This window comes from Phoxinus phoxinus (assembly GCF_949152265.1).
Source record: "Phoxinus phoxinus genome assembly, chromosome: 1".
Classification (NCBI taxonomy): domain Eukaryota; kingdom Metazoa; phylum Chordata; class Actinopteri; order Cypriniformes; family Leuciscidae; genus Phoxinus; species Phoxinus phoxinus.
This window is the reverse complement of record NC_136876.1, coordinates 52,630,692-52,658,157: the sequence shown is the minus strand read 5'-3', so window position 1 is coordinate 52,658,157 and position 27,466 is coordinate 52,630,692. Positions and strand designations below refer to the sequence as shown.

The window sequence follows — 27,466 nt, the reverse complement described above, 5'->3', positions numbered from 1 at the left end:
CGGAGTCTCGTCCAGCCGTGACCACCCTTCCGGAGTCTCGTCCAGCCGTGACCACCCTTCCGGAGTCTCGTCCAGCCGTGACCACCCTTCCGGAGTCTCGTCCTGCCGAGATCACCTTTCCAGAGCTTCTTCACGGCATGCCCGCCACGCCTGAGCCCTCGTCTTCGAGCAAGATGGCCGTCACCACGCCTGTGTCTTCGGACAAGATGGGCACCTCAACGCCTGTGTCTTCGGACAAGATGGCCGCCTCTACACCTGTGTCTATGCCTGTTTCTTCAGACAAGATAGCCGACTCCACGCCTGTGTCTTCAGTCAAGATGGTAAGATGTGTCTTTAGCTGTTGTGAGGAAGACCGGGTGGTTTGCCCTATGATGGACCAGCATAACCATAACGTCTGTGTCCTCAGCCCTCACCTCAACAGAGGACTCTATTGCCTCATTTAGTGCTGCACACACGATAGAAGTGTCAGCATCAGAGCATTGTTGTACACTGATCCTACTTCTTTGGAAGGTCTCAGGAAGGAGCAGAATGAGCTGGGCCTTGTTGTGCTTGTTGTCAAGGAACTTTTCCCGTGGAACAATGTTTTTTTTAAGTCTGAACGAATCTGAATGTCACAGCATGCATTTTTTGTACGTCTCAGGTGGTCATGGTCCTTGGTGGAGCTACCGTATCTGTCAAAGATCACAGTAATCCGTAGGTGCTTCTCTCCATTGATTTTGGGAGCAGATCTGATGACTTGACCTTGTGCTTGGTTTCCATTGTATCCAGAACAGTTTTCAGCTCAGTAAACAGCCCAGATGGAGAAAGACAATGATGTTGTTAACGCCATAGTTGGATGGTTGGAGGAAGTCAACCCCTTCGATTCCATACGTGACAGGAAGACTCTGGTATCTTTCTCTACAGGGTTCAGCAGCACTCCCGGGGACTCAGTCAATGCTGATCAGGCAGAGGAGGTTGGCAGAGCCATACAGGCCAAGATGGATGGGAAAATTGTTCTGATACAAAGTAGGATCAGTGTACACCAATGCTCTGATAATGCTGACACTTCTATCGTGTGTGCATCACTAAATGAGGCAATAGAGTCCTCTGTTGAGGTGAGGGCCGAGGACACCGACGTTATGGTTATGCTGGTCCATCATAGGGCAAACCACCCGGTTTTTCTCACAACAGCTAAAGACACATCTTACGATGTTGGAAAGATCCGGGTGGCCCTCCCGGAGAGGTTCTGTTACATACCTGATCTTCCTACACAGCTTCTCTGGCTGCGATACCGTATCAGCAATTTCTGGGTTTAGCAAACCAACTTTGCTCACCAAGCTCTGCAAGACTGACAAAGCAGAGGGGGGCCATGGATGTGTTCAATGACATCAGAGCCAAGAAAAGTGACATCATCAAAGCTGGCTGCGAACTGTTCAACTGTCCGGGCCGCAGCCGGGAGCATCAAGCCTGAGAAACTGCCTCCGACTACAGGAGCTGCAGCACAGCACTCTCTGCGGGCATATCTCCAGACCAGAGATAGGCTACTGCTATAAAGTCTGCTACACTAGTCAACTAGTCTCTCTCCTGTTTACTGAAGTCAGCTGAATCTGGGCCGTATCCAGATCAGAGGATGGACCTGCGCCTGGGCCCATCCACAAAGCATCCCTCATCAGCCCTGTGAAGGCCTCATCGACACGACAGCCATCAGCACTGATCCTCAACAAACCCGTCTACATACCGACGTGATGACTCCGACCTCCAACCAGATGGAACTGGATAAATGTTCTGATCCAATCTGACTTTGCTCACTAGTTTGTGTCATAACTGACCTGTAATGCTGCCTGAATCATAATCATACACTGTTCACTGATTGGCCAGAGGAGAACTGGCCCCCGACTGAGCCTGGGATCTCCCAATTGCTTTTTTCTCCATTCTGTCACTGATGGAGTTTTGGTTATTTGCCACTGTTGCCTTGGCTGTTGGCTTGCTTAGTTGGGGACATTTAATATTCAACAATATTATTGATCTACCTTACTTAAGGTGGACGATGACGCAATGTTCTTCTAGAAGCAAACTTTGTTGTATTATTTTCATATTATCACTGTGAAGCTGCTTTGATACAATCTGTTTTGTAAAAAGCGTTATATAAATAAAGGTGACTTGACTTGACAAAGTCCATAACTGGATGTCCTTGAGTATGGATGGAAACAAGGAGAACAAGGTTATGCACCAGTCCCTACAACAGAGGTGGTCCCATTGCACCGGACCACCTTCTGAAGTTTGTCAGCTGCAACTGTGCTGAGGACTGTGACACTCTCAGGTGCAGCAAGGAGTCAAGTGTATTTCTGTTTGTGGGAACTGTCATGGTAACTCTTGCCAGAACATCAACCAGCCAGATGATAACAGGAGTGAGGGAGATGCAGGGGAGTTGGATGAGGTTTGGTAAATTTTAAACTGATTTAGGAAGTTTTGTTTTGTAATGGTTTTAAACATTTTTATGGATTTTGTATGGATTTGGAGTCATTTTTACTCAAAACTAATGGCTGGGATAGATTCAGCACCCCTAAAAACCCATAGTTAGACATCTCAAAAGCTAATATTGGTAAAAAATTTTTTTTTTTTTTTTTTTTGGTACCCAGGCCCTCTGGGCACCCCAACTTTGATGGCCTCTCCAGGCGTTTCCCCGAGGATTTGGCCGTGGATAAATTGGGAGGTGTTACTAGACACCTATAGGAACACATGGTAAAAAAAGCTATTGGTAAGAAATTTTTTTGCAGATTGGCCAAAGAAATGCCTAACTTTCCCTAACTACAGGGAATTACAGAGACTTACAGATGTAAGGTGTGCATGCAGATACATGGCATGCCGTAATATGAGTGTTACGACCCCAGTATGGGTCATATTGTGTGGGTTTGGTTGTCTGTTTGTCTCTTGTGTTGTAGGTTGGAGTTGGAGTGAGTGACGTCATGATGACTGAGGGTTTACACCTGTGCTAGAGCTGATGCCGGCAGATAAAGCAGCTCCCTTCAGTCGTGACGGGGCGCTCTCCTCTCGTGCCATGTTGTCGTCGTCATCGTCTTAGTTATTGTTTTATTCCCGTTTCTGTCTAGTCTTTTACTTTTACTTTAATAAATGTTATTCCTTTTTGCATACGAATTAACGTGTCATCTCCTTCTTTGTCGCGGCTTGTGAGCCGGCCGTGACAAAATGGGGGCTCGGCCGCTCGTTTGCTAACTTGTGCAAATTCCTGTTATTTGTCGGCATGATTTGGAAGCGTTTTTATTGCGTTCGGTTACTTTGTAATGAACTTGGCACGTTCATTAACTGAACGTAAAACCGGAAGAATGTTGTTTGGGTAACGCTATTGTTTTGATGTCTAATTCGTCGTTTGGAAGGAAATGCGCGTTGGAATTATTTGTTTTGAGGACATGTTGCTGTATCATCAGTTAGCTATTCTATGCTGTTTCTAAGAGGTAAGTGACTTTGCAAATCTTATCGTGGGGAGAATTTTGTGGATGTTCCCTTGTTAGGTGTAGCTGCTTGGTCCCTTTTGGAACAAGTAGGTAATGTAATTTTTTTATTTTTGTGTGGTGACCGTGAGTAGAGCAGTTGTCTCGGGAGCATGGCCGTGGTATGAGGTAGTCGCCAGCGTGCTGGTTGCTTTTCTTGTACCAGCGGGAGTTGGTGCTTAAATACCCCTCGCCAGTAACCACACGAAGATTAGGGGTGAGTTAGTTAGTCGTTTTTTCCTATAGATAGGGAAAGGGAACCTTTTATTCCTACCACGTGAGGTTTGTAAGTCACTTTATATTAATTGTAACATATTTTAGAGGAAGTATGTCTAAACTTGTAGAAAAGTTTATTATTTCTCCCTCTGGAGCATTACTTGAGTCGTTTACAAAAGATCAGTTATTTATGATTGCGGATCATTATGGAATCGAATTTGAGGATAAGAGATTAAAAGAGAGTACAATTAGAGAAACACTTAAAGCAAAATTGATAGAACAAGCTATATTGACTGAAATGTCTGATACAGCTACTGCTCACATTAAACCAACTGTTGGCACTTTAACTTTTGAACAACAAGAAAGGTTATTGCTGTTACAGCTTGAAACGGAGCGTGAGAAAAATAGAACTAAACAGTCAGATATAGAGCTGCAGAAATACCGCTTGGAGATGTTAAGAGAAGGCAAAATAGATGATGGTTCAACTTCAGATTATGCTTTTCAGGGTACTTCTAAAGTGTTTGACACGGCGGGAAACTTGCGTTTAATGCCTAAATTTAATGAACGAGATCCGGATACATTTTTTACCTTGTTTGAACGGATTGCGGAAGCGAGAGGTTGGCCCAACAAGGAACGTACACTACTTTTACAGTGCGTGCTTACTGGCAGGGCTCAGGAAGTTTATTCTTCTCTTCCCCTCTCAGATTGTAACGATTATGACATCGTAAAAGCAGCCGTTTTGAAATCGTACGAGTTAGTACCAGAAGCGTACAGACAAAAATTTAGAACATTGTCCAGAGGTGTTAATGTTGCTCATGTTGAGTTTGCTAGAGAGCTCAGTACTGCATTTAATCGCTGGTGTATGGCATCTGACGTAACCACATTTGAGGAGTTGACTGACTTAATCGTGCTGGAACAGTTTAAGAATTCTGTACCTGCTCGTATTGCAACGTATATAAATGAGCAGAAAGCGGACACAGCTGCTAAAGCTGCCGAGTTAGCTGATGATTATGTGTTAACACACAAGAGTTTTGAGTTTCGGAAAAGGGATGAATTTTTCGAAGATAAAGGGGATCGTATGTCCAGAAATTCGTCTCTTATCTGTAATTACTGCCATGGTAGAGGGCACTGGAAAAGTGAGTGCCCAGTGCTTAAAGCCAAGAGTAAAGGCGGAAAGGCTCTTCGCATCAAACCAGCGGCTCTTGTGGCACCCGTGTTAACTCCTGTTAATTCATTGTGTGAAGGATTTCCTAAGGCAGGTAACCTTTTAGAAAATGGTGATTATGCGCCTTTTATCACCTATGGACATGTGTCGATGACTGGTACGGAGAGAAAAATTCCAGTAACAATATTAAGAGATACGGGAGCTTCGGAATCTTTTATATTGGAGGATGTGTTGCCATTTTCATTTTTTTGTGATACTGGTTCTAGTGTTCTTGTTAGAGGAATTGGGTTGGATGTGGTGTCTGTTCCTTTACACAGAGTAACGTTGTCATCTGAGCTTGTGAGTGGTGAAGTGGTGATTGGAGTGCGTCCATCATTGCCCGTGGATGGGGTGGATATAATCATGGGGAATAATTTGGCAGGGGGTAGGGTGTGGCCTGATACCTTTTCACCTCCTGTGGTTTTATCTGTTCCCCTTTCAGGTCCTGACGAGAGTCACGAGAACTACCCGGAAGTGTTTACGGCATGTGCGGTAACTCGTTCCATGACCTCTGCTCAGCCCAGGGTGACCTCTGATTCTGCTGTAGTCAAACCTTTCTCTTTGCCTGATGACTTTTCTGTTTCTCCTTCTGAGTTGCTCCAGGAGCAGCAACTTGATTCTTCTCTCCATCAATTATTTGAGAGTGTGATGTCTTCTGATGAAATTAGAAATGTTGCTCATGGTTATTTTTTGCAGGATGGAATGTTGGTGAGGAAATGGATTCCTCATGGTAGTGATTTTGCTGGGGATCCTATCATGCAGGTGGTCGTTCCAGAGAAGTATCGCTCACTGGTATTGCAGATTTCCCATGATAAACTTGCAGGTCATTTAGGGGTAAAAAAGACCTATCACAGAATCCTTCGTAAATTTTTTTGGCCAAAATTGAAGAAGGATGTGTCACAGTATATCAAGACCTGTCATACTTGTCAACTAACAGGCAAACCAAATCAGAAGATCAAACCTGCCCCATTGTTTCCTATTCCTGCTGTCAGTCCGCCATTTGAGCACCTGATTGTTGATTGTGTAGGCCCGCTGCCTAGGTCAAAGTCAGGTAGCATTTATTTACTCACTGTCATGTGTTCCTCTACTCGGTACCCTGCAGCATATCCTCTCCGTACGATCACTGCCAGATCAGTGGTGAAAGCCTTGACTCAGTTCATTTCCATTTTTGGCATTCCGAAGATTGTGCAAAGTGATCAAGGTTCTAATTTCACTTCTCATTTATTTTCTCAGGTCTTGAAACTGCTGCACATTAAGCACAATAAAGCTAGTGCTTATCATGCTCAAAGCCAGGGGGCTTTGGAGCGTTTCCATCAGACGCTGAAGTCTTTACTGCGTTCTTATTGTACTGAGATGGGAGGTGATTGGGAACAAGGATTGCCGTGGTTGATGTTATCAGCACGTGAGGTATGTCAGGAAAGTACTGGGTTTAGTCCCAATGATTTGGTGTTTGGGCACACAATTCGGGGACCACTGGCTGTACTCCGAGACCAGTGGGTTGAAAGTACACCACCAAAAAACTTGATAAGTTATGTGAATGACTTTAGGCGTAGATTATATGAAGCAGGTAAGATGGCAAAAGAACAATTGCATTCTTCGCAAAAGCGTATGAAGACCATTTTCGATCGACGAACTGAGGAACGTAAGTTCATGCCTGGTGATCAGGTGTTGGCTCTGTTACCTGTGGAGGGCTCACCATTTCAAGCTCGGTTTACAGGTCCGTATGTGGTAGAAAAACAAGTTACTGACTTAAATTATCTGATTGCCACTCCAGAGAGAAGAAAGTCCACCCAGTTGTGTCATGTTAATTTGTTGAAGCCATATTATTGCCGTTCTCACAAGATGCCAGAGGATGAGGTAAAATCTGCATTACTAGTTGAGAGAGTCTCGCTTATTCCTATGGGGGAGGGAATAGATGAGGGAGTTTCTTTTCCAGAGGATACAGTTCTGTTGGGACGTCTAAAAAATTCAGAGACTCTTAAAAATTTGAATAAAATGTTGGCCCATTTGCCTGATGATAAATGTGGTGATTTGATTGATATTGTTAATCATCATGTTTCCTTATTTGGTGATGTACCTTCGCGTACACATTGGTTGGAGCACGATATTGATGTCGGGGATTCAGAGCCCATTCGCCAGAATTTTTATCGGGTGTCCCCAAATAAACTCCTGCATCTTAAAGCTGAAGTCCGGTATATGCTGGATCATGATATTGCACGACCTTCATTTTCCAGTTGGGCATCTCCCTGCTTGCTTGTAAATAAATCAGACGGTACTTATCGGTTTTGCACCGACTATCGTAAAATAAATAGAGTAACAAAACCGGACTCATTTCCACTGCCTCGTATTGAGGATTGTGTTGATCGGGTTGGGTCAGCGAAATTTGTAAGCAAGTTCGATCTGCTTAAAGGCTATTGGCAAGTCCCGTTGACCAAAAGAGCTCAAGAGATTTCCACTTTTATTACATCGGAGGGGTTATTCTCTTATAACGTTATGAGTTTTGGCCTCAGAAATGCGCCTGCAACCTTTCAGCGGCTTATGAATAGGGTTGTTTCTGGGTTGGAGGGAGTGGCCGTCTATTTAGACGATGTAGTAGTTTTTAGTGATTCATGGGAGCAGCACTTGAAGCATATTGCAGACCTGTTCTCTCGTTTTGTAGATGCTGGTCTGACCGTCAATCTGGCTAAATGCGAGTTTGCCAAAGCCACTGTGACTTACTTGGGTAAGATAGTTGGACAAGGTTGTGTGCGACCAGTTCGGGCCAAGGTGGAGGCCATTGATCGATTTCCTTCTCCTACTACTAAGAAGGAGTTAATGCGTTTTTTGGGGCTAGTGGGTTACTACCGGGGATTTTGCAGGAATTTTTCTACCGTGGTAGCCCCACTAACTGATTTGTTGAAAGCAAAAGCAGCTTTTGTTTGGACATCTGTCTGTCAGGACGCTTTTGAGGCAGCTAAATCACTGCTTACTTCCACTCCTGTGTTGGCAGCGCCTCGTTTTGATCGTGCTTTTCAGTTGTGCGTAGATGCTAGCAATGTGGGTGCTGGAGCAGTGTTGTTACAGGCTGATGAGGAAGGAGTTTACCGTCCAGTTAGCTACTTCTCAAAGAAGTTTAATTCGTATCAGTTGAATTATGCTGTGGTTGAAAAGGAGGCATTAGCTTTGATTTGGGCTTTGCATCACTTTGAAGTGTATGTGGGATCTGTGTCAGACCCATTGGTTGTGTATACGGACCACAACCCGCTCATCTATTTACACTCTTTGCGGTGCCCAAACCAACGATTGACTCGTTGGTGTCTTTTCTTGCAATCATACGCACTTGACATCCGGCATATCAAGGGGACAGACAATGTGGTTGCTGACGCATTGTCTAGAGCTCCTTATTCCTTTTAACTGATTGACTAACTGTTTTGTTTTGCTCTACTTGTCTTTCTTAAATTGCTTCCACAGGGCCCGTGGTTGCTGAGGATATTGGAGAGTATTACAGAGCGGTGGGTCTTTCCAGTATGGGGAGTTATCCGGTGACGGGTTTCATAAATGTCCACCCTTTTTCTATGGGGGGGGGGGTGTTACGACCCCAGTATGGGTCATATTGTGTGGGTTTGGTTGTCTGTTTGTCTCTTGTGTTGTAGGTTGGAGTTGGAGTGAGTGACGTCATGATGACTGAGGGTTTACACCTGTGCTAGAGCTGATGCCGGCAGATAAAGCAGCTCCCTTCAGTCGTGACGGGGCGCTCTCCTCTCGTGCCATGTTGTCGTCGTCATCGTCTTAGTTATTGTTTTATTCCCGTTTCTGTCTAGTCTTTTACTTTTACTTTAATAAATGTTATTCCTTTTTGCATACGAATTAACGTGTCATCTCCTTCTTTGTCGCGGCTTGTGAGCCGGCCGTGACATGAGGGAAAGGCTTCCAGCAGTTCTGAAAGTGCTACAGGAAATAGCACATGAAAATAGTGGTGATAGATCAGTGGAGGCAAGGGGAATTCTTTCTCAGATAGATGTACATTTCATTGGGCTTTTGGTTACCTTCTGTAAAGTTCTTGGTGATGCCAAATGTCTTTCTGACATACTCCAATCAAGCTCTCTTGACCTAGCAAGGGCTGTGGATCTAGTAGGTGCCCTTACAGACACATTACAGAACTACAGAAGTGAGGGTTTCTTTGGAAAACTATGGAAAGAGGTTGAAGAGATTGTAGAGCAATGCAAAATAACTGTGCAAACCGAGTCTAAAAGACGACCTAAAACAAGCTCAAGATTGTGACTCATTGATGATGAGCACTGTAGGACAGAAAAATAGTGACCAAAGTGATGTTGAGAGCTTCCAAAGAGCTATATTTTATCAGGTACTTGACAGTCTCACAGCTGAACTGCAGAGGCGTTTTTCAAAGAAGAATTGTGAGATAATGCAAGGGGTCCAGTCTCTCAACCCAAAGAGTACAACGTTCTTGAATGAGGAGCCTCTGTTTGCCTTTGCTCAGATATTTGAGTCAGATTTAGAGGACCTCAAACATGAGGTTCATCAAACCAAGCGGCTTCTTGATAGGAGAGAGAAAAGTGGAAGTGACAGACCGTCTACTCTCCTTGACTTTGTTGTGTTTCTAGAACCCTATAAAGAGGTCTTCCATGAGCTATTTAGACTTTGTAAGATTTCTCTTGTTACACCTGTCAGCACTGCTTCTTGTGAGAGAAGCTTCTCAGCTTTAAAACTGATTAAAACCCACCTTAGGACAACAATGGCTGATGACAGGTTAAGTCACCTCGGAATTCTCAGTGTTGAGTCAAGGAGAGCACGCTCCCTCAACATGGATGAGTTTGTGAAACATTTTGCCAGTTCTCACCAGAACCGCAGAATTATGTTGAATCTTCCTAGGATAAGATTGTAATATTGATGGGCACTAAAATTGATTATATTTTTCAAATCCATGTCTGCTTGATGCCTGCTATATCTAATTTCAGTTTTTATTTACCTGTTAATTAATTTCACGCATATTATACCATGCCGTGTGTACGTTACAGTATACATATGTTTAGCTAATGTGGGGAAGTAGGCTACAGCTGTCAGTGTTCAGCGAGTTTGACAGTTTGAAATCGATTAGGTAGCTCAGTTACTTCAGTTCAGGGCTAGCAATAATCAAATTGGTAACTTAAACTGGTAGTTGATTTTAATGTAAGTTACAGTTATGAATGTAATTTCAATTACTCTCTCTCTCTCCCTGCCACGCTATCTATATCTAATTGAAGTGTTTTTTTGTAAATGTGAGGTTTTTCTGTTCTTCTCAAGCTCTTTGATGCAGGTTTATTCTGCATTAATCCTACTATACATTAACATCTTTGAATAAAACCTTCTTGCACAGTGTTACGTCTCAAAGCAAGCAAGAAAGAAAAAAACACATAGCAACAGCAAGAGAAAGACAACTGCGGTAAAAATAAAAAAAGACGCTCTCACTTACACTGAGTTTCATCAGACACCCCTCCCAAAGCCCCCCCCAAAACCCCATTGATCTCTCGTGGAGTCCCGAGCGCTGCATTCAGGAGGACCGAGGGACTGGTTTCTGCACACACCGCATTAGAAACGCACCTCCTCCACTCATTAAACACTTTCTTTAGGTTGCATCAACTCCTGTCCCAGCCAACCTTCAGCCGAGGAATGGTAGATCATTTCCAGCAGAAATACCAGTCACAGACAAAGGGGAGGCTGGAATGATGGAACCATAGACCATAGATCATCTGTCAAATGAATGTGAACCCCTGCTGCTCGATGAGGCGCTCGTCTGTTCAGGTGCCGTTATACAGCGGGCTTTACGACACAGAAGGACATGCTTATTAATGCCAGCCAGATTCAGGCTTGCCCAAAGTCATTGCTGATTATTAGGTCAAAAGTCTCATTACACACATTTGTCCAAATGCATGAATGTGCACCACACAAAACAACAACCAGGGTAATAACATTCATATTTTTGTAATATCTGTTGAGTAAACGAGTGCGCACAATAAAAAGGCATTTGAATAAAAGGATGAACTGTTCTCAAGACATTTTCATATCATTAGCAGGTAAACAGCATTGTAAAATGTTTTAAATGACAACATGTGTTGACTATTTCTGATATTACGGTTTATATTTGACTGTCCACAGTATAATGATGCATTTATGATTGTCATAACTGTATTGCTGAAACCCTACAGTTGAATGACAGACTTACATCATATATGACAACATATGCCACATTATTGGGCATGTTGCTAATGTTCAATGATTTTTGTTTGTTTTGTAATGTTTGTAGCAATACAAAACTCATTGAACAGCTGTGTTCAAATATTGAACTCCTATACTGCAAAAATAACCCAAATTCAAACACATTACATGCATATTTCCTAAATTAATGTGCAATATTTAAAAAGCTTTTATGCACTTCATTTTTTTTACAGTCATAACCACCAGCTCAATACGCTTATTATTGCAATAAGGAGTGCTGGAGTTGCTCAGATATGTGTTATGCGTATCATATTACAACAGCAAGCAAATTCAGAAAAGCAGCCTTAGATAATTCTTAGGATAAATTATCAAACATGTATTATTTAAAACTGCATTCACTCTGCAAACACACAAGCATTCAAACAGGTCTTTTTTTTTTTTTTTTAGATCTCTGTAAACGCTCAGCAGCGCTTATTAATCGACACCGATATTCCCACTAATAACAATCATCTGTTTTTTGAGAGTCATATAATAAAGCACATGACCATATCACGCTGACAAATATTAGAATGTGGATCCGGCAAATGATTCCTGAGCTGAGAAAAATTCATAAACCGAGCAGCATTATTATGATGAATCAGCATCTACGTTCTGATTAAATCTTCTTTCCCTCCGATATTTACCAAGATCTGAAAAACTGCATGATAAAGAACAAATTCTGCCAATCAGAAATCAATATATCTGAATACAGCATCATTGCATATTGACACACACACGCGCGCGCCTTACCTGGTGCTGAAACACACAGCGCCCTTATGATGAAACAGCAGCTTTGTGCTGGTGTGTGTGTGTGTGTGTGCGCGCCTATCCACACATTTCTGCACATCCCCCTAGCTGTCACTTTAATACCTCTAATTCACAGCAACACACACAGGGAATCCCCATAGACTTGCGCGCCCATGATTCCAGTCACGCTTATTAAATATGTTTACGACTCAAAGCAGCTCGTTTGCAGCGGTGAATAAACATAAATGCACGTGCGCTCATATAGAGCTGCTTTAGGGATATGCTATGGATATAATATGACAGTAAGTGGAGGCGTGCGTGCACACTCAGCACAACAACACAACGCACATTTCATGAAACAATAACCGAGTCGACTCACCTGAACAACAGAAGCCCTTCTCTGTGCGCGTGTGGAGTGAGTCCAGAACCCAAAGTGTGTTTGAGTGAAGTCAGACGTGTAAATGTGTTATTGTTGCTCGGATTCTCTTTCTCTGGTGCTGAAATCATCAGACGTCATATGATGTTTGATCACGTGGCTTCATTCATGTAGGCTCTACGACACCGCTCATTTAAAGGAGCAGTCTTCAATACAAATGAAATCATTCAAATTATACATGTTTGTTTTTAAATAATTCCTCATTTATGGTATATGGAGGGTGCTTCTAAGTAACAGCTCAACATACCAAAACCCCTTTTTTAAATATTAAAAATACATAAATGAGTGGTCAACAATGTTAGATGTTAACATTTTACATTAGGTAGAAAAGTGCATCCATTTTTTAATTTTTTTGTGGGGGATTTTTTATTCCTGAGAGATGTTTTTAATATTTTGTTTTATAATTTATAAAAAAATGTATATGAGAAATTATATATTAAATACTGTGCAAATGTCAGTGTAATTGGACTGTATTATACAGATGATTGAAGTGTCACGCCACGGTAAAGTGACAAAAAAGAATTACAATCAGTGTTTGTAAAAAACAAAAACAATTCAAATTAGCTTCCCAATTGCAAAACACCTCAGTTCAATCGGGTAAGCAAAAAAAAATAAAACATTTGTGTAAATCAATGGCGTAGACTTCCTACAATATGTGTCTTTTTAAAGAGTACATTTTCTCTGTCCATTTAAACTAACTCAAACATTTCTAATGACAGAACAGTATAATCTAGTTTGTGCAATCACACACACACACACACACACACACACACACACACACACACACACACACACACACACACACACACACACACACACACACACACACACACACACACACACACTTTCTTCAGATCAAGCAGGACTCTTAAATTGAAAGTATCTGGTAGTTTGCTGCTGCTGGCTTCACATCTCCACCTAGAGCGCTCCACTCCATACGCTGACTAACAGAGCTGTGAGCACACTAAGCAGAGTTGCCTCTATAACATTCAGAAGAAAGAAAAAAAAAAAAACTTAAGACCAGTTCAGTTAGCTGGGGAAGATGCTTACTTTGGATCTTTGATGGGAATATAGCCTACACACAACGTTTTACACAACCATTTACCATTCCAAACCTTTATGCACCTGTTATTTTGTGTACGGAACACAAAAGATGTTCTGTACAAATGAGACAGAATAAAGAAATGCAAACAAGTTTGGAACAAATTTTGAGAAAATTATAACAGAATTTGAATTTTTGGGTGAACTATCCCATGTTTAAGGCATGTAACACTTCATTGACTTTTAAATATAAATGTATTTATTCTTAAACAAAGCACCATCATTCATGAGATACACTAAGACCTTAAATCTAAAGTAAAGTTAAAAAATTTAGAAACAAAAACATGCACAGAGACAAAAACAAATAGTAAAATCAATTCCTCACGATATAAAAAGAAAAAAAAAAGTCCTGCAATAAATCATTTGCAGTGTCTACAGACAACATCTTGCATTTCAAGTTTTACTTTGAAATACAAATCTCAGTAAATAATATCTATATGTATTTATGATATCTACAGAGGTGGGTAATCCAGGGGCCAAAGAGTAAGGCCCTGAGAACACTCGCGGGTGAAAACGTAAAAATATGTTATCAGATGTGCCTTTCGTTTACACGGCGACGGCGTTTTTGGGGCTTAAAAACACAAAAAAGTGAAACCACCCTCCAGAGTGGAAATCTTAAAAACGTTCCACCATCGCGTTCCCGTCTAAAGGGTAAAAACGGTAAAAACGCAAAAGTCTGCTAGACAGTAGCCGCGTTTCCATTACCCTTCAAATTGCACAAATTGAAATTGCGAATTGAAAATATGCACAATGGAAACACGTAAATTTCGCAAAAACTCTCATTTATCGCAAAAAAGTTTTTACGCTCGCATGAGGTGGTTTTTCAGGCAATTCGAAAAAGGAATATTTCGCAAAACTGCAATGGAAACAGTTTTTGCGCATTTACAGTCACCTGAAGACGCGGTGTGTTTGGGGTCCATGTACGCAAATAATACTAATAATTATCATCATTATTATAACATTTATTAGGCTACATATTTAGAAGACGCTTTTATCCAAAAAAGGAACAAAACAATTCAACAAATGTCATACATAAAATGGGTTAGACAATAATAATACAGGGCTAAAATTATCACAAATAAACACAAGATTTTGACGCAATGGGTTTGTGTGGAGTGTGGAGCACTGCATGGCACGGAGCCGCGGACGCGAACACTTGCATTTTCCTATCAACAGTGAAACAACTAAATATAGGCTACTCTATAATTTCTGGTCATACAGAAAATAATAAAACATTATTCGCAACTACTTTTATTTGTGTAAACTCACAATAACAAGAAAGCGCTGTGCTTTTGTAAAATAAAATAAAACAATCAGGCGCGCTTTCATGATCTCCGTGAACTGGAGCGCGAGAACTGAAACTAAATATAGCCTATGTAGGCTAAAGCTTGAAATGTCCACTTTAAAACGAACAAATTCAAATCGAAAGCTAATACATTCGGATTATGTAATGCGTATGAAAGGTGCATTTCTCTCTAAAAGCGCATCTGCTTGACAGCGGAGATGGAGATGTTTTTAGCCGACTTAGAAAACAATAGTTTATTAATAATATTAACGGCTCTTCTCATTCAGCACTGCGGGAAAATATCAATTCCAGGTTCTAATTTGGCCTTAGATAACCAGTAAAATCGACATGTTTTCCATATTAGTTTGTGAATATTTAAAATGTTTAATAAAGGGGCAAAAAGTCATTAAAAAAATTTCAGAAAATTTGTCGATATTTATTTTTTTTGCGCAGCAGTTGGTGTAGCCAGTTCAAATAAAACATTTTGGGTTTAACTTTGCGGTTTAAAAAGACAACGGTTAATTTTTTGTTTTTCAATTACGGGTTAAAAAAGGAAAAACGAATGGACACAAAAGTAGCCTACATATGGATCGTTTGGAATACGAGTCAGAGTTCTTTATTAAATTCATAAAAGAAACCATAATTAGCCTATACAGGAATAGCCTACTGGATTCGCTCCCTTAATAATTCCTAAAAAGCTGACATCAGTTAATCGCATCTCATACATCTGTTATTATCAATGAAGCTGACTGCATAATGAATCTTTCATAATATCTTTTATAATCAGAGGATTTGCCAGCATGCAGAATTCAGCACTGAACAAAAAGTCAGTTTTGAGCGGTGAGGGGATTCTATCTTAAATGCTTCTGATTTGGCCATTGTGTTCAAGAAATCAACACATATGTCTGTGATTGGCTACAATCGCTCAACGCTGCAAACATGTTACAAATAGAAACTCTGGCCTGTAAATCTTTTCTATTTTGTTTTAGTTGTTCGTGTTGCTTCTCTGCAACAGATGAATAACAATTTATTTGTTTTATACGTTTTATTCATAGATATTTCTGTTTAATCATTTTATTCTCCCGCAGCCGCACACACAGAGTGAGTGCATTAGGCTACCGCCCACGCTCGCACTCGGCCATCAAATCTAGTCCCGCGCCGCACGTCTCTAGATCACGGGCCCGGCCCGAGTGTAGCGGCGGGAAATATCGGGCTCGGGCAGAGAATCTAAGCTCTAAACAGGACAGAGTAACACGGCGGATATCGCTCGTATACATTTTTTTGACATAACATTCGTATACATTTTTTTTCGTATACATTTTTTTGACAACGTAGTTAAGGCGGCAGGCGTGTGTTGCTTAAGTGCTGCGGGAAACCCTGTGTTACGTTAACATGCCGGACACCTATTCAGCCTGTTGTTCTGTGTGCTATTGTGTAGTTGAATAACTTGCCTTTCCAGATTAAATGTCTGTTCTTGGTCTTGGATTTTGTGAAATAAATTTCTAAATAAATGTGACATAGTCCAGTGCGACTTTTTTTGACTGATGCGACTTATACTACGGAACGACTTATAGTTCGGAAAATACGGTATTTGTGATTGTCACCATTGTTGAGATTCATACACTGATTGTTGATATCTGTGTGTGTCAGCATAAGCCAATTGTTTAATTTCATACTTGTTAAAAGATTTAAACTGATTGTTATATTGGTGGATCTCACGCTGCAGTAAAGGGTTTGTGATGTGAATATATTAGTGGAACAACATAATTGTTAAATTATAAAAATCTCAGTGAATCAGTCTATTTCATGATGATTATAAAACCATCAACAGATAACCATCATCACCTGATCTCGTTTCACTTTAGCTTTCTTTGCTGCTGCAAATGTGTTTGACAAACACACTGTCACAACAACCAAAAAAGACAAAAGATATAATAAAAGTTAAGAGCGCAACTAATGGAAACACGAATCACTGTTATGGTGACTTAAAATGAAACACATTAGAGTTAAACCTCTGTTAATTCTCAATAAAACTTTTGTAAACGTCTGACAGAAATAAAATCAATCTGGTTAGTAATAAGTGAAGCTGGTAATGCTGTTTGTGGAGTTGTTTAATCCTCCTTTGCTGAGATCTTCAGAGATTTAATGTCTTCTTTTCTCTTCAGGTGATTTCATCTAAGGCTGTGGCTGAAATTACTCCATATTTAATATAGCCTACACAGATTTTGTGGCTACGATAAGGTCCAGTTCTGGCTTATTTCTTTGCTCTTGGCTGACATGTGGCATTGCTATGCAGGGGTGTAAAGTCCAGGTTCAGTATTTTGTTCCAATCACCTGGATTTGCTAATTTAGACAGGAGATAGAACAAATTAGTGAAATCAGCTGACCGAGTTTATGGGTGGAATAAACATATGGCAGGAGTTTTACTCTTTGTCCCCTGGATTACCCACCTCTGGATATCTGTGAGGGAAATACAGTAAATTATACACAAAATATATCAAGTTACCAATCACACTAAATAGAACACTAGAATAACAAACTATTTCTCACTATCAATGTACAGTGCTTTAATTTATCATGGAAAATAGCTTTTCAGCTACACAGGACTTAAACATCTCCATTTTAAATGTAATTCGCACCTAAAGACAGATATTCCTTCCCTCTGCCTTGTCTATCCCAAACGTACATAAGTTTGTCTATGTTTGTACAGTAATGTTGTATGCAACAGGTCCTTTAAAAGTGAAGCCCAGGTAAAATGTGACATTCTCATTGTTCTGGGGTACTGAGGATGACTTGAGAGCTGGGATGTGAAATTTCATTCCTTTGGGACCCTCTAGAAAAACCTTCTCATCCTCCGTCCAGCCGGTGACACATCTCAGCAATTTAGAGATTTCTGGCATTTTCCATACTGCTCCACTAAACCATTTCTGGCGTTTTTCTGAAACAGACAGCAGTTTTGTGATTGTTTCAACCTTGCTCTTGTGGACAAACTTTTCAAATCCAGTCCCATTGCTCAGGAAGAAATGAGTGTAGATCCTCTTTTTCCTTGGAGGGATGTCCTTCAGTTTCTTGTTGTAGTTTATCTGGAGATGTTCAACAGCAGAGAGAACAGTTTCATACTTGTGTTCTTTCTCCACTTCTGTGTCATGCTCTTCTGGCCAGAAGAGTAAAACGAGTAAGAAAAGAGCACTTGGCAAGCATCTCAGTTTCTCTTTAGGAAATTGGTGACTCAGTCTTTGTAGATCCTGAAATGCAGCCAGCTTAGAAGACTGAGTTGAGAGGCAACTTAAAGCAAAGTGGGATGCTATGTACTTGACCAGGTCCGCTGGTAGCATTTGTGCCCTCATAGGATTGCTTGGGTAAAGTGAAATAATGTGCTCCAGAACACTCACAGGGTTGCTATCTTTCTGGTTTGTTAGGAGGGAAAAAATTGTTGTGATGTTTCCGCCACCATGATAATAAATCATCATGCGTTTCATGAGAGGACTTAAGTTCCATTGGTTTTGATCTGTAAGAAGAGAAGCACCACTGAAGTATTTGCCATAAGCAAAAGACTTATTCACCAGCCAGTGCATTGGATACTTTATAGTCCTCTCAACAGTGTCAGATGTCTTCTCCTCATCGGTGTTTAGGTCAGTCTGGAAGTAACTCAAGTCTTCCGAAATCCATTCCAGTGCTTCCAGCATTAGTTTTTGGAGGTTTTTCAGCTTCCAATGAAAATGTTCCCATGGTTCTTCTATCTCAACAGGAATGTAATCTGTAAGGAGGTATTTAATTAATTCTGAAGACTTTCTTCTTGAGAACACATGAAGAGTGCGCATTAGATTCAGCAATGCACATCCTACCTCTACTACTCCGAAAAATCCAGCATTGTTCATGGTGTCATTGTCATCAACTGCTGCATTCTTGCATTCCTGGAAACATTCAATGGCTTTTAGTGCCGTTTCCAAAGCATCTACTGTGTTTTCAGGTGTTTTTTCATCCTGCTCCATGGCTTTACATTTTGCTGCAAACCACTGCCTGTACACCTGACCTCTGGTATCGAGAATGTAGGAATTCTTTGGCCTTTTCTCTACTGCAGTTTTTGCCCACTTTTCTGCTTCTTCAAATCTGTCATGTTTGTAATTGAGTCGAGCCAGTTGCTGAGCAAAAAATGCATCCTCATTAAAACGCTTGTAAGCCGCTTTTAGAAGCTCAATGGCTTTATCCGGACACTCTTTCTCTCTCACATGCTCAATTAGGGGAGAGAAGAAGCTGTCAAATTTATCACCTTTGCTGATCCTGTGGCGTGTCATGAACAGATCTCGCAAGAACTTCATGTACTGATCTCTACCAAACCTGTGCTCAAAGAGCACATCGTTGTTGAGAAGATCGGAAGCAAGATCACTTTGTTGTTGTTTGTCACCCAGAAATTGGAGGATTTCCTTTGCAACCAGTGGATGAATGATTCTGACGGAGTTAATGAAGGTGTTTTCATCCCTCAAGTGTATTAAGACCAATTTAGCTTGCTCACTTAGAGAAGTCTCAAAGGCATGTCGTCGAAACCTATCCACACAGATGGACAGAGCCAGGAGAGCTTCGCAATGTGACTGAGAGATGAACGAGTTATGCACGTAAGTGTTGAGCAATGCCACATACCGAACAAGCTTAGTAACCACAGAGTTGTGGTCAATATCTTGCAGTAAATGTTTGACAAACTTCTTCACATATTCAGCAATTTTGTGGCTCTCGAATTCCTCACTCATCAGGACAAATGTTAGAATAAATTCTGGCCTGAACTGCTTTTCAAGTCTTTGTCGTTTTTGGGAAAACTGCTTTTTTTCGGTCTCTGAAAGTTTATGAGTTATGGAAACATTCTGTTGAGGTGATTCCCTGCACATCTTCTCTGGATTGTGCGATCGCCTACAACTTAGCAGAATGAAGCAGAGAGTTCCACGTGCTATTTTCTTGGTATTGACAGCCACTTCCAATTCATTCTTTACATCTTCTAAATACTCTTGATCACAGTCTTCAAACAGCAGGAGAACAGGGAGGCATTTTTGGGGATCTTTTTCTTCGTATTCCCGAAGCCAAACGGCATCTTCTGAAACAACCGATACGGATTTTGAAGGTTTTACAACGGCACACCTTAGATCCCTTCGGTTATTCCATAGTACCTGCCTTGCCACTGTACTGCCACCACTGCCAGGATGATGGTATATGTTGATGCAGCTGATGGGTGCCCGATCCAAACTCCAGCAAAGACAGTCTTTCACCATATAGTTGACTTCATTGTAAGCATCTCTTTGAATTACCTCCCCAATGATCTTTTTATCTGCAAGCCAGAGATTCATCCAAGTTACTTTTCCTCCATGGTAAAACTGCTGCTCAATCGTTTCCTTTTCAGATTCCATGACATCGGGACTAGTTTCTTCACAGTGGTTTAGACTCAGAATCTCCAATGAACATCTGGTTTCCTCCTTTCGAGTATCAAGGAAACACTCCCCTTTGACATGGATCGGTAGTCTTTTGGTGGCCTGTGTTGTGGTATGCTGGACCTGTTGGAGGGTTGCATTTACCTGACTTATTGTCATCCCAACAACACTTGAACTGTTTAATGTGTCCATGTCACAGGATCCTAGAGCAAAGGTCTGCCAGTCCTTGAAATTCTCCTCCGATTCAGCAAGGCAAATAATGTCTTCATGTCCTTCCATGTCAGTGAAGAACTCATAGAATGTGTTTAGGAATGGTGTGTCAACAGGGGAAGTAAGAAGGAAGATCACTTGAAAGGTTCCTTTGGGCAAGATATCTTTGCAGATCAATGACACACAATCTTTTAAAAGGGTTCTTTTTGATTTGACCCAGGTCTTCTCATCACAGGGAGGCTCGTTGCCTTTAAAATCGCTCCGGCCATTGCAAAATATCCAGCTGGTTTGATCAAACAGACGCAAATGACTCTCAAAGTCTCGGATGCTCAAGCCGCTGGGAATTTTGTAGTTTTGCATGAAATGGCGGTTCACTGCATGGTGCTTATTGTATTCATGACATAACCCAGACACATTGGAATCTGGATCAAAGTCAAACACACAGAAGATGTTCATGTTCAGCAAAAAATCTATGTGTTGCAGATCCTTCTCTTGAAATCGATTGGTAACAAGTATGTGCCATTTTTCCTTGTCCATTATTTTCTTTCCACCTGTTATGAGCATTTTGAGCTTTTTCCCCAGGTTCTGGCATAGTTTTGGTGCTGTGAAATTATACGTTTTCTCTGCCTCTTCTCTCTGAGCATCCCTAAAATTGATCAGTTGGTAGAACTCATTCAGGTCAGCCACGGGTTCTGTTTTAGAACCCACTCTCCGATAAGCAGTTTTCTTCTCTAACTGAACTTTGTTTGCCTTCTCATTGAAATTTGGCAGGCTAACAGAGAACACCTTGTTCTTCACTATGCTCACTGCTGGCTTAATATCAACCTCCACAACATAGTGTTCCACAATGCTGTTTGAACAAACTACTTTAACAAACTGAGGTTCACCAATACATAGTCGTACAAGTTCGCTATCAGAGCTAGAGAAACTCCTCTCAATGTAATCCAATGAATCATAGTACAGGGCTCCAAACTGCGACTAAAATGGTCGCATTTGCGACCAAATATATTTATTTGCGAGTGAAATTTCTGCCAAGGTCGCCATTGGCGACAATACAAATTTACTCCCTTTGATTGTAAAATCTGCATCATACATGCATGTTTTATAGCCAGTAGCCTATCGCTTCATTTGTTTTGTTAACGTCATGAAATGAGACGCTTTGTGTGAACTGAGTGAAAGCGCCAAAATATGAACGGGTAAAGCGAATGTCACCTTTCGCGTCAGAAAAAAAAATGTCAAAGCGAAAAATATTGGACTTCTTCAAGCAATCCTCATCTCTGTCAATCACCAGCACGCATGACACACCTCTGCTAACAAAAAATATGCGATATTTTAAATGCGTCATTCTGTTCATAGAACGCTCCATATGAAAGTTTTTTTTTTTTTGCAATGCCAATCTAGCGCTGACTCCATGACGAGCCAATAATCAGAGTTGTTCCCTGCACCGCACAGCTTAGTTTCTAGATGTAGAAACTAGAATGTTTTGCCGGACTGGACAAAAGCGAAGCGAACTGGGCGAGATGAGACAGCGTGTGTCTGTGCGCGAGCAATAGTGCGCGAGAGAGACCGATGTCTGTGCGCGAGCAATAGTGCGCGAGAGAGACCGATGTCTGTGCGCGAGCAATAGTGCGCGAGAGAGACCGATAAGGGTGTCTGCGCGCGAGAGACTTCAAATAACAAGAGACCTTTCAAATAACAACTACAGAATTTTATTAACTGACATCGGGATCCCTCTTACATGGCTACCTTCCAAATAAATCAATAATTTGACAGAAAATATTGATTTAAAAACGATTGTATTGCTTCCGTGTCCATGACAACGCTCTGTTTTTCATGGCAACTGTGTCTTATCAAGAAATAACATACTGCATTCTACATCAGAATTTAACCAAGCCATGTAATAATAGGTAATAATAATAATAACAGAAGATAATATCTCTAGTCTATCCTAATAATTATTATAAATACAATGTATATAAAATATAAATACAATTTAAAATATTAATAAATTATTTATTTTTATTTATTCTGGAGAAGCACTGAATTTTGGTGAATAAGAGGACCCATTTTATTTTGATACACATTAGCAGGAGATGTAGCACAATATGAATGTAAAAAAGCAGTTATAATTAGCCTATGTGACAAATCAACAAATAATTTTGGCCAAAATCGTGCAGCCCTACTGAGGTATGATCACGAGACACAAATTTTTTTTTGTGACTTTTGTTCAAGAGCGGGCAAAGAAATAGCGGGGAAAACGGAGTTAATTACAGGAACTAACCATTTCAAAAAAGAGACTGTGAGAAAACACGGGGACAGTAACTAAGCAAAGTAACATTTTTGGACTATTTTGGATTATTATAGTTCATAAGTCGGAAGTGACATTCAGTTCCCAAATAAGCTTCAGTTCCCAGAACATTCACAAGATGAAAATGCTGAAACTGTAAGAAGAGGAGAGACATGCACACAACAGGGTGACTAAAAGTAAATGCATTGTTATGTGGCTCTTAAAAAAATTATTTGGCGCCTGTTTTTTCCCCCTATAGGAGCCAATGGCTCCTTACTTGATTTTTTTGTTTGGAGCCCTGTAGTATACATCTTTTTCCTCGACAGGAACACCAATGATTTCACCATGTACATAACCAGTGTCACCTCTACTGTCCATGACACCAAAATGTATTGTGCCATTTGTACGAACATTCATACAACCAGTAGCAAACTTCAGCACTTCCTTTGCAAACTTGGCCTGTAGTCTTTGACGGTCCAGCGTTGCAGCAATGGCAAATGACTTGTACTCATGACATGGAATAATAAAATCATTAACCCCTGATTCTGGTAGGAGCACACTGTTCTTAACATATGTAAAATCAACACCTTTCATATCAAAAGGTCGTAGTTTTGAATCTCTTTTTGTTGTTACCACAAGTACAGAGTCTTCTTCCTTGTTATTCTCTTCATTGACATCGGCTCTTGTGTCAATACATTTAATTGCAACAGAAGTCTGTTTGTGTAAATGATCATGATGTCGTTGGACTTTTTGTGAATTGATAACTAACTCATCTCTTTTTTTGATTATCAAAAGCGCAGGCCCGGATTTCATTCCAGTCTCTTTTTTCAGATATTCTTCTGATAGTTCACAAAGGATCCGGCCATCTACTTCCTCTTCATGAAGTTTTTCGATGTACGTTTCTTTAATTCCTATTGATCTTAACCAGTTGCTCACCATAGACTCATTCCATGTCTCCAGTGGAGGATCCTCTGTCTTTTCTGCAAACCAAAAAATTGCTCAAGGTGAGATATTTTACTTTAAAACAATAACTGGTAAGGGTTATAAAAAAAAACATTATACTTGCCCATTGTTTAATGTCTTCTAATGATCATTCACAGTGCAAATACAGATACCTTTACATTGCAGACCTTGAAGAACAGAAATGACATTGTTGGAGCAGACATTTTAAAGCCGTCAACAACATATTTATCTGTATTTCATCTGGCAACAACTGGGATGTATTTCAGATTAATTTCATCATTAAATAAACGCACAACAAGGGGTTTCTATGCACAACATAGAAAGGTGCATCCATTTACTTATCTGTTAATTGCTAATGCTTTAAATTCACATCTGCATGAACAAAGTGCATGCTATAGAATAGATTCATAAATAGCCATAACCAAAGACAAAGTATGAAAATCAGTTATTAGGGTGATTGCATGAACATGCACATGAGCATGGAGAACTTCTATCAGTGATGCTACTTCAAGTAGTGAAATATATACACAAGTAGTACAGATAAAAATGTGTATATATATATATATATATATACTGTACCCTATGTTGCCAAAAGTATTGGGACACCCCTCCAAATCAATGAATTCAGGTGTTCCAATGACTTCCAAGGCCACAGTTGTATAAAATCAAGCACTTAGGCATGCAGGCTGCTTTTACAAACATTTGTGAAAGAACGGGTCACTCTCAGGAGCTCAGTGAATTCAAGCGTGGTACCGTGTTAGGTTGCCACCTGTGCAATAAATCCATTCCTGAAATGTCCTCTCTACTAAATATTCCACAGTCAACTGTTAGTGTTATTTTAACAAAGTAAAAGCAAATGGGATCAACAACAACTCAACCACGAAGTGCAATGCAAAGCATCGGGTGCAGTGGTGTAAAGCACGCCGCCACTGGACTCTAGAGCAGTGGAGACGTGTTCTCTGGAGTGACGAATCACGCTTCTCTGTCTTGAAATCCGATGGATGAGTCTAGGTTTGGCGGTTGACAGAAGAACGGTACTTGCCTGCCTGCATTGTGCCAAGTGTAAAGTTTGGTGGAGGGGGGAATAAGGTGTGGGGTTGTTTTTCAGGGGTTGGGCTGGGCCCCATAGTTCCAGTGAAAGGAACTCTTAATGCTTCAGCATTTCAAGACATTTTGGACAATTTCATACTCCCAACTTTGTGGGAACAGTTTGGGGATGGTCCTGCCCTGTTCCAACATGACTGCGCACCAGTGCACAAAGCAAGGTCCATAAAGACATGGATGAGCGAGTTTGGTGTGGAGGAACTTGTCTGGCCTGCACAGAGTCCTGACCTCAACCCAATAGAAGACATAGGTTTTGTATTTACACTGATCAGCCAATACATTAAAACCACTGACAGGTGAAGTGAATAACATTTAATTATATTATTACAATGGCACCTGTCGAGGGGTGGGATAAATTAGGCAGCAAGTGAACAATCAGTTCTTGAATTTCACGTGTTGGAATAAAAATTGGCAAGCGAAAAGATCTGAGTGACTTTGACAAGGGCCAAATAGTGATGGCTAGATGACTAGTCAGAGCATCTCCAAAATGGCAAGACTTGTGGGGTGGCCCAAGGCTTACTGTTACCCCTTTTCCACCAGCATGAACCGGGTGCTAGTTCTCAGAGCCAGAGCTATTGTCAGTTCGGAGTTGGTTCGACTGACGAGCCTTCTAAGAACCGGTTTGCCTTTCCACAGGCCAGAGAGCTACCACAGAGCCTGGTCTTACGTCACTGTATACATCTCATGTTGCCCAGCAACGCTAGCGCTATTCACTAATGGCAGCGCTAAACACAAACACAACAGGCTTGTTCGAGATGCATCGGCTTCTCGCAGACCGATCAGCTCATGAAATCAAAGCACTGCGAGAGCAATCCAAAAGCACAAGGAGTCGTATGGTCTCCAAACACGAATCCAACGCGTTCATGCAGCTCGCCGTAACTTGCATAGACAGAGATTACAATCAAGCTGCTATTAGCTCGATTAGCTGCTATTTAAAAAATGGCAGTCACAAGCTTCTGTTCGTCTTGCTGGTCACGGTAACCCTGCCCCCAGTCCCTGATGCAAGCGGTTCTTACTTCTAGACCAGCAACGTTGTCCAAGACAAATTTCCCAGCGATGGGACTAATAAAGTATAAAGTAAATGTTTTGGTGCTACTTAAAGGGACACTTCACCCATTTGCATTAAGCCTTATATTGTTAGAAACCCAGTCATATTTTTTAATGGTCATGCATTATTCCCTCATTTTCCCCTGAGAAGGGAGAAATAAGGATTTCAGTGTTGCAGTTCCTGCTTATAATGATGTAAAAATCGTAATTTTGCGTCATTCTAAGCAGGAAGTCCCATATCTTTGTAGAGGGGTTGAGACTACAAACACTCGTTCCTCATTTATCCAGGGAGTGGGACTCACTCACGCTACACAGACCTATTACAGATCAGTGGGTGGGACTTCACTTTCTGAAACTAAAAGCAATATCCTCCGTCTTGTTTGGAAGCTAAGCTAACAGGCGCTGTGGAGCCAGATGTGAAGTTACGACAATGGCAGAAGGTAACTTACTCAATATGATATGGAGAAGAGGATTTCGAAAGTTCGAGGCTACTTTTACGAGGCGCAATATAGCGAAGAGCAGCTGAGGCGGATGGAGGAACAGGAGGCGCCGGCGGCTTCTGCAGCCGAGGCAGAAGACCTGCCTGTTGCGGACGAGAAACCCGGACTGGCTCGAGCTAGGGCGGACTGGTGGTGCCTGTGCGCATACGGACACAGAGATAGAGTCCGCCTGCTGCAAAGAATTTCAACAATGCCAATTTCTACAGGACGAAATCTCTGAATCAGACGAGGACACGGACGTTTGTGTTGTGAATCATCCTAGTCCCGTATGTTCTGACTGAACATCCCGGTACCATGCAATAATTCACCTCGAAATTCACCTCGAATAATTCACCATGCAATGATTCACCATTTCATTTAGAAAGAAATACAAACGAGGAGTAATTCACTAATGAGTTCGCCAACTAACTTTAAAGTTTGTGTGAAATTAATTTCAAGCTCTGGTGGTTAGCTAGCTTTGTAGACGGAAGAGTGATTTCTCTGATAGGCGGATACCTCATACGCGCCGTTCTGGATTAGTGGGAGTGGCTTGCGGAGCTTTGCAATGTGGTGCATTGTGGGAGTTGTTGTCTTTCATACAAACGCGCCCTAAAGTTCGATCGGTCAAGAAGGCTCCAAATTCTAAATTTATTTTACATTTTGACTACATATACGACCCACTTTCAATACAGATTAATGTTCCCACGGGTGAAATGCTCATTTAACCCTCTGGGGTCTAAGGTGTTTTTGGGGTCCTTGAGATGTTTTGACATGACCTGATATTTGTATTTTTTTCAGTTGCTTATAAACATATTAATGGCAAAGGTGTAATTACACTCTTTTTAGCACGAACATGGCTATCATAATATGTGAGCAACATGTATGTACATGTTTGCATGTTTGAGAGAATATTATTTATGCGTGGTTATTCAAAAAACTCAAACTTTAATTTTCTGATATAAGACCACAAACGACCAACTTCTAGGGGTGGGAGATATTGACAAAAATTAATATCTCGATATTTTTTTCCAATATCTCGATATCGATATTCAGACGATATTTTTGCAATCCTACAAAGAAATGTGTGCAAACAGGCAAAGAAGGTCCAGTTGGTCTTTTGACTTGCTGCATTTGACCTATCATTGTATAGAATTACTAGTACATAAAGATATGAGACATTATTGATTTAAACATGAACCCAGTTACTGTACTAAATATTTATTGTAATACAAGAACAGTTCTTTTTCAGTACAA

At 41.0% G+C, this 27,466-nt stretch overlaps 2 protein-coding genes across 2 annotated transcripts in view; both read right to left on the bottom strand.

Annotated features, from left to right (window-relative positions):
* LOC307004013 (transcription factor MafK-like) overlaps window positions 1-12,430 on the bottom strand; it is a 35,949-nt gene extending 23,519 nt beyond the window's left edge. The window contains exon 1 of the mRNA XM_079622954.1: window positions 12,266-12,430. The gene's annotated coding sequence lies outside the window, so the exon portion shown is untranslated. The remainder of the gene's footprint in view (window positions 1-12,265) is intronic.
* A 3,271-nt stretch (window positions 12,431-15,701) lies between these two features.
* LOC307002514 (sterile alpha motif domain-containing protein 9-like) lies at window positions 15,702-23,704 on the bottom strand. The gene is made up of 3 exons (XM_079620195.1): window positions 23,686-23,704; window positions 22,929-23,599; window positions 15,702-21,295 (listed from the first exon to the last, which is right to left on the bottom strand). Exons 1-3 carry the CDS (start codon window positions 23,687-23,689, stop codon window positions 17,405-17,407), a joined length of 4,566 nt encoding a protein of 1,521 aa, XP_079476321.1. The 5' UTR covers window positions 23,690-23,704; the 3' UTR covers window positions 15,702-17,404.
* Between the last annotated feature and the right edge of the window lie 3,762 nt (window positions 23,705-27,466).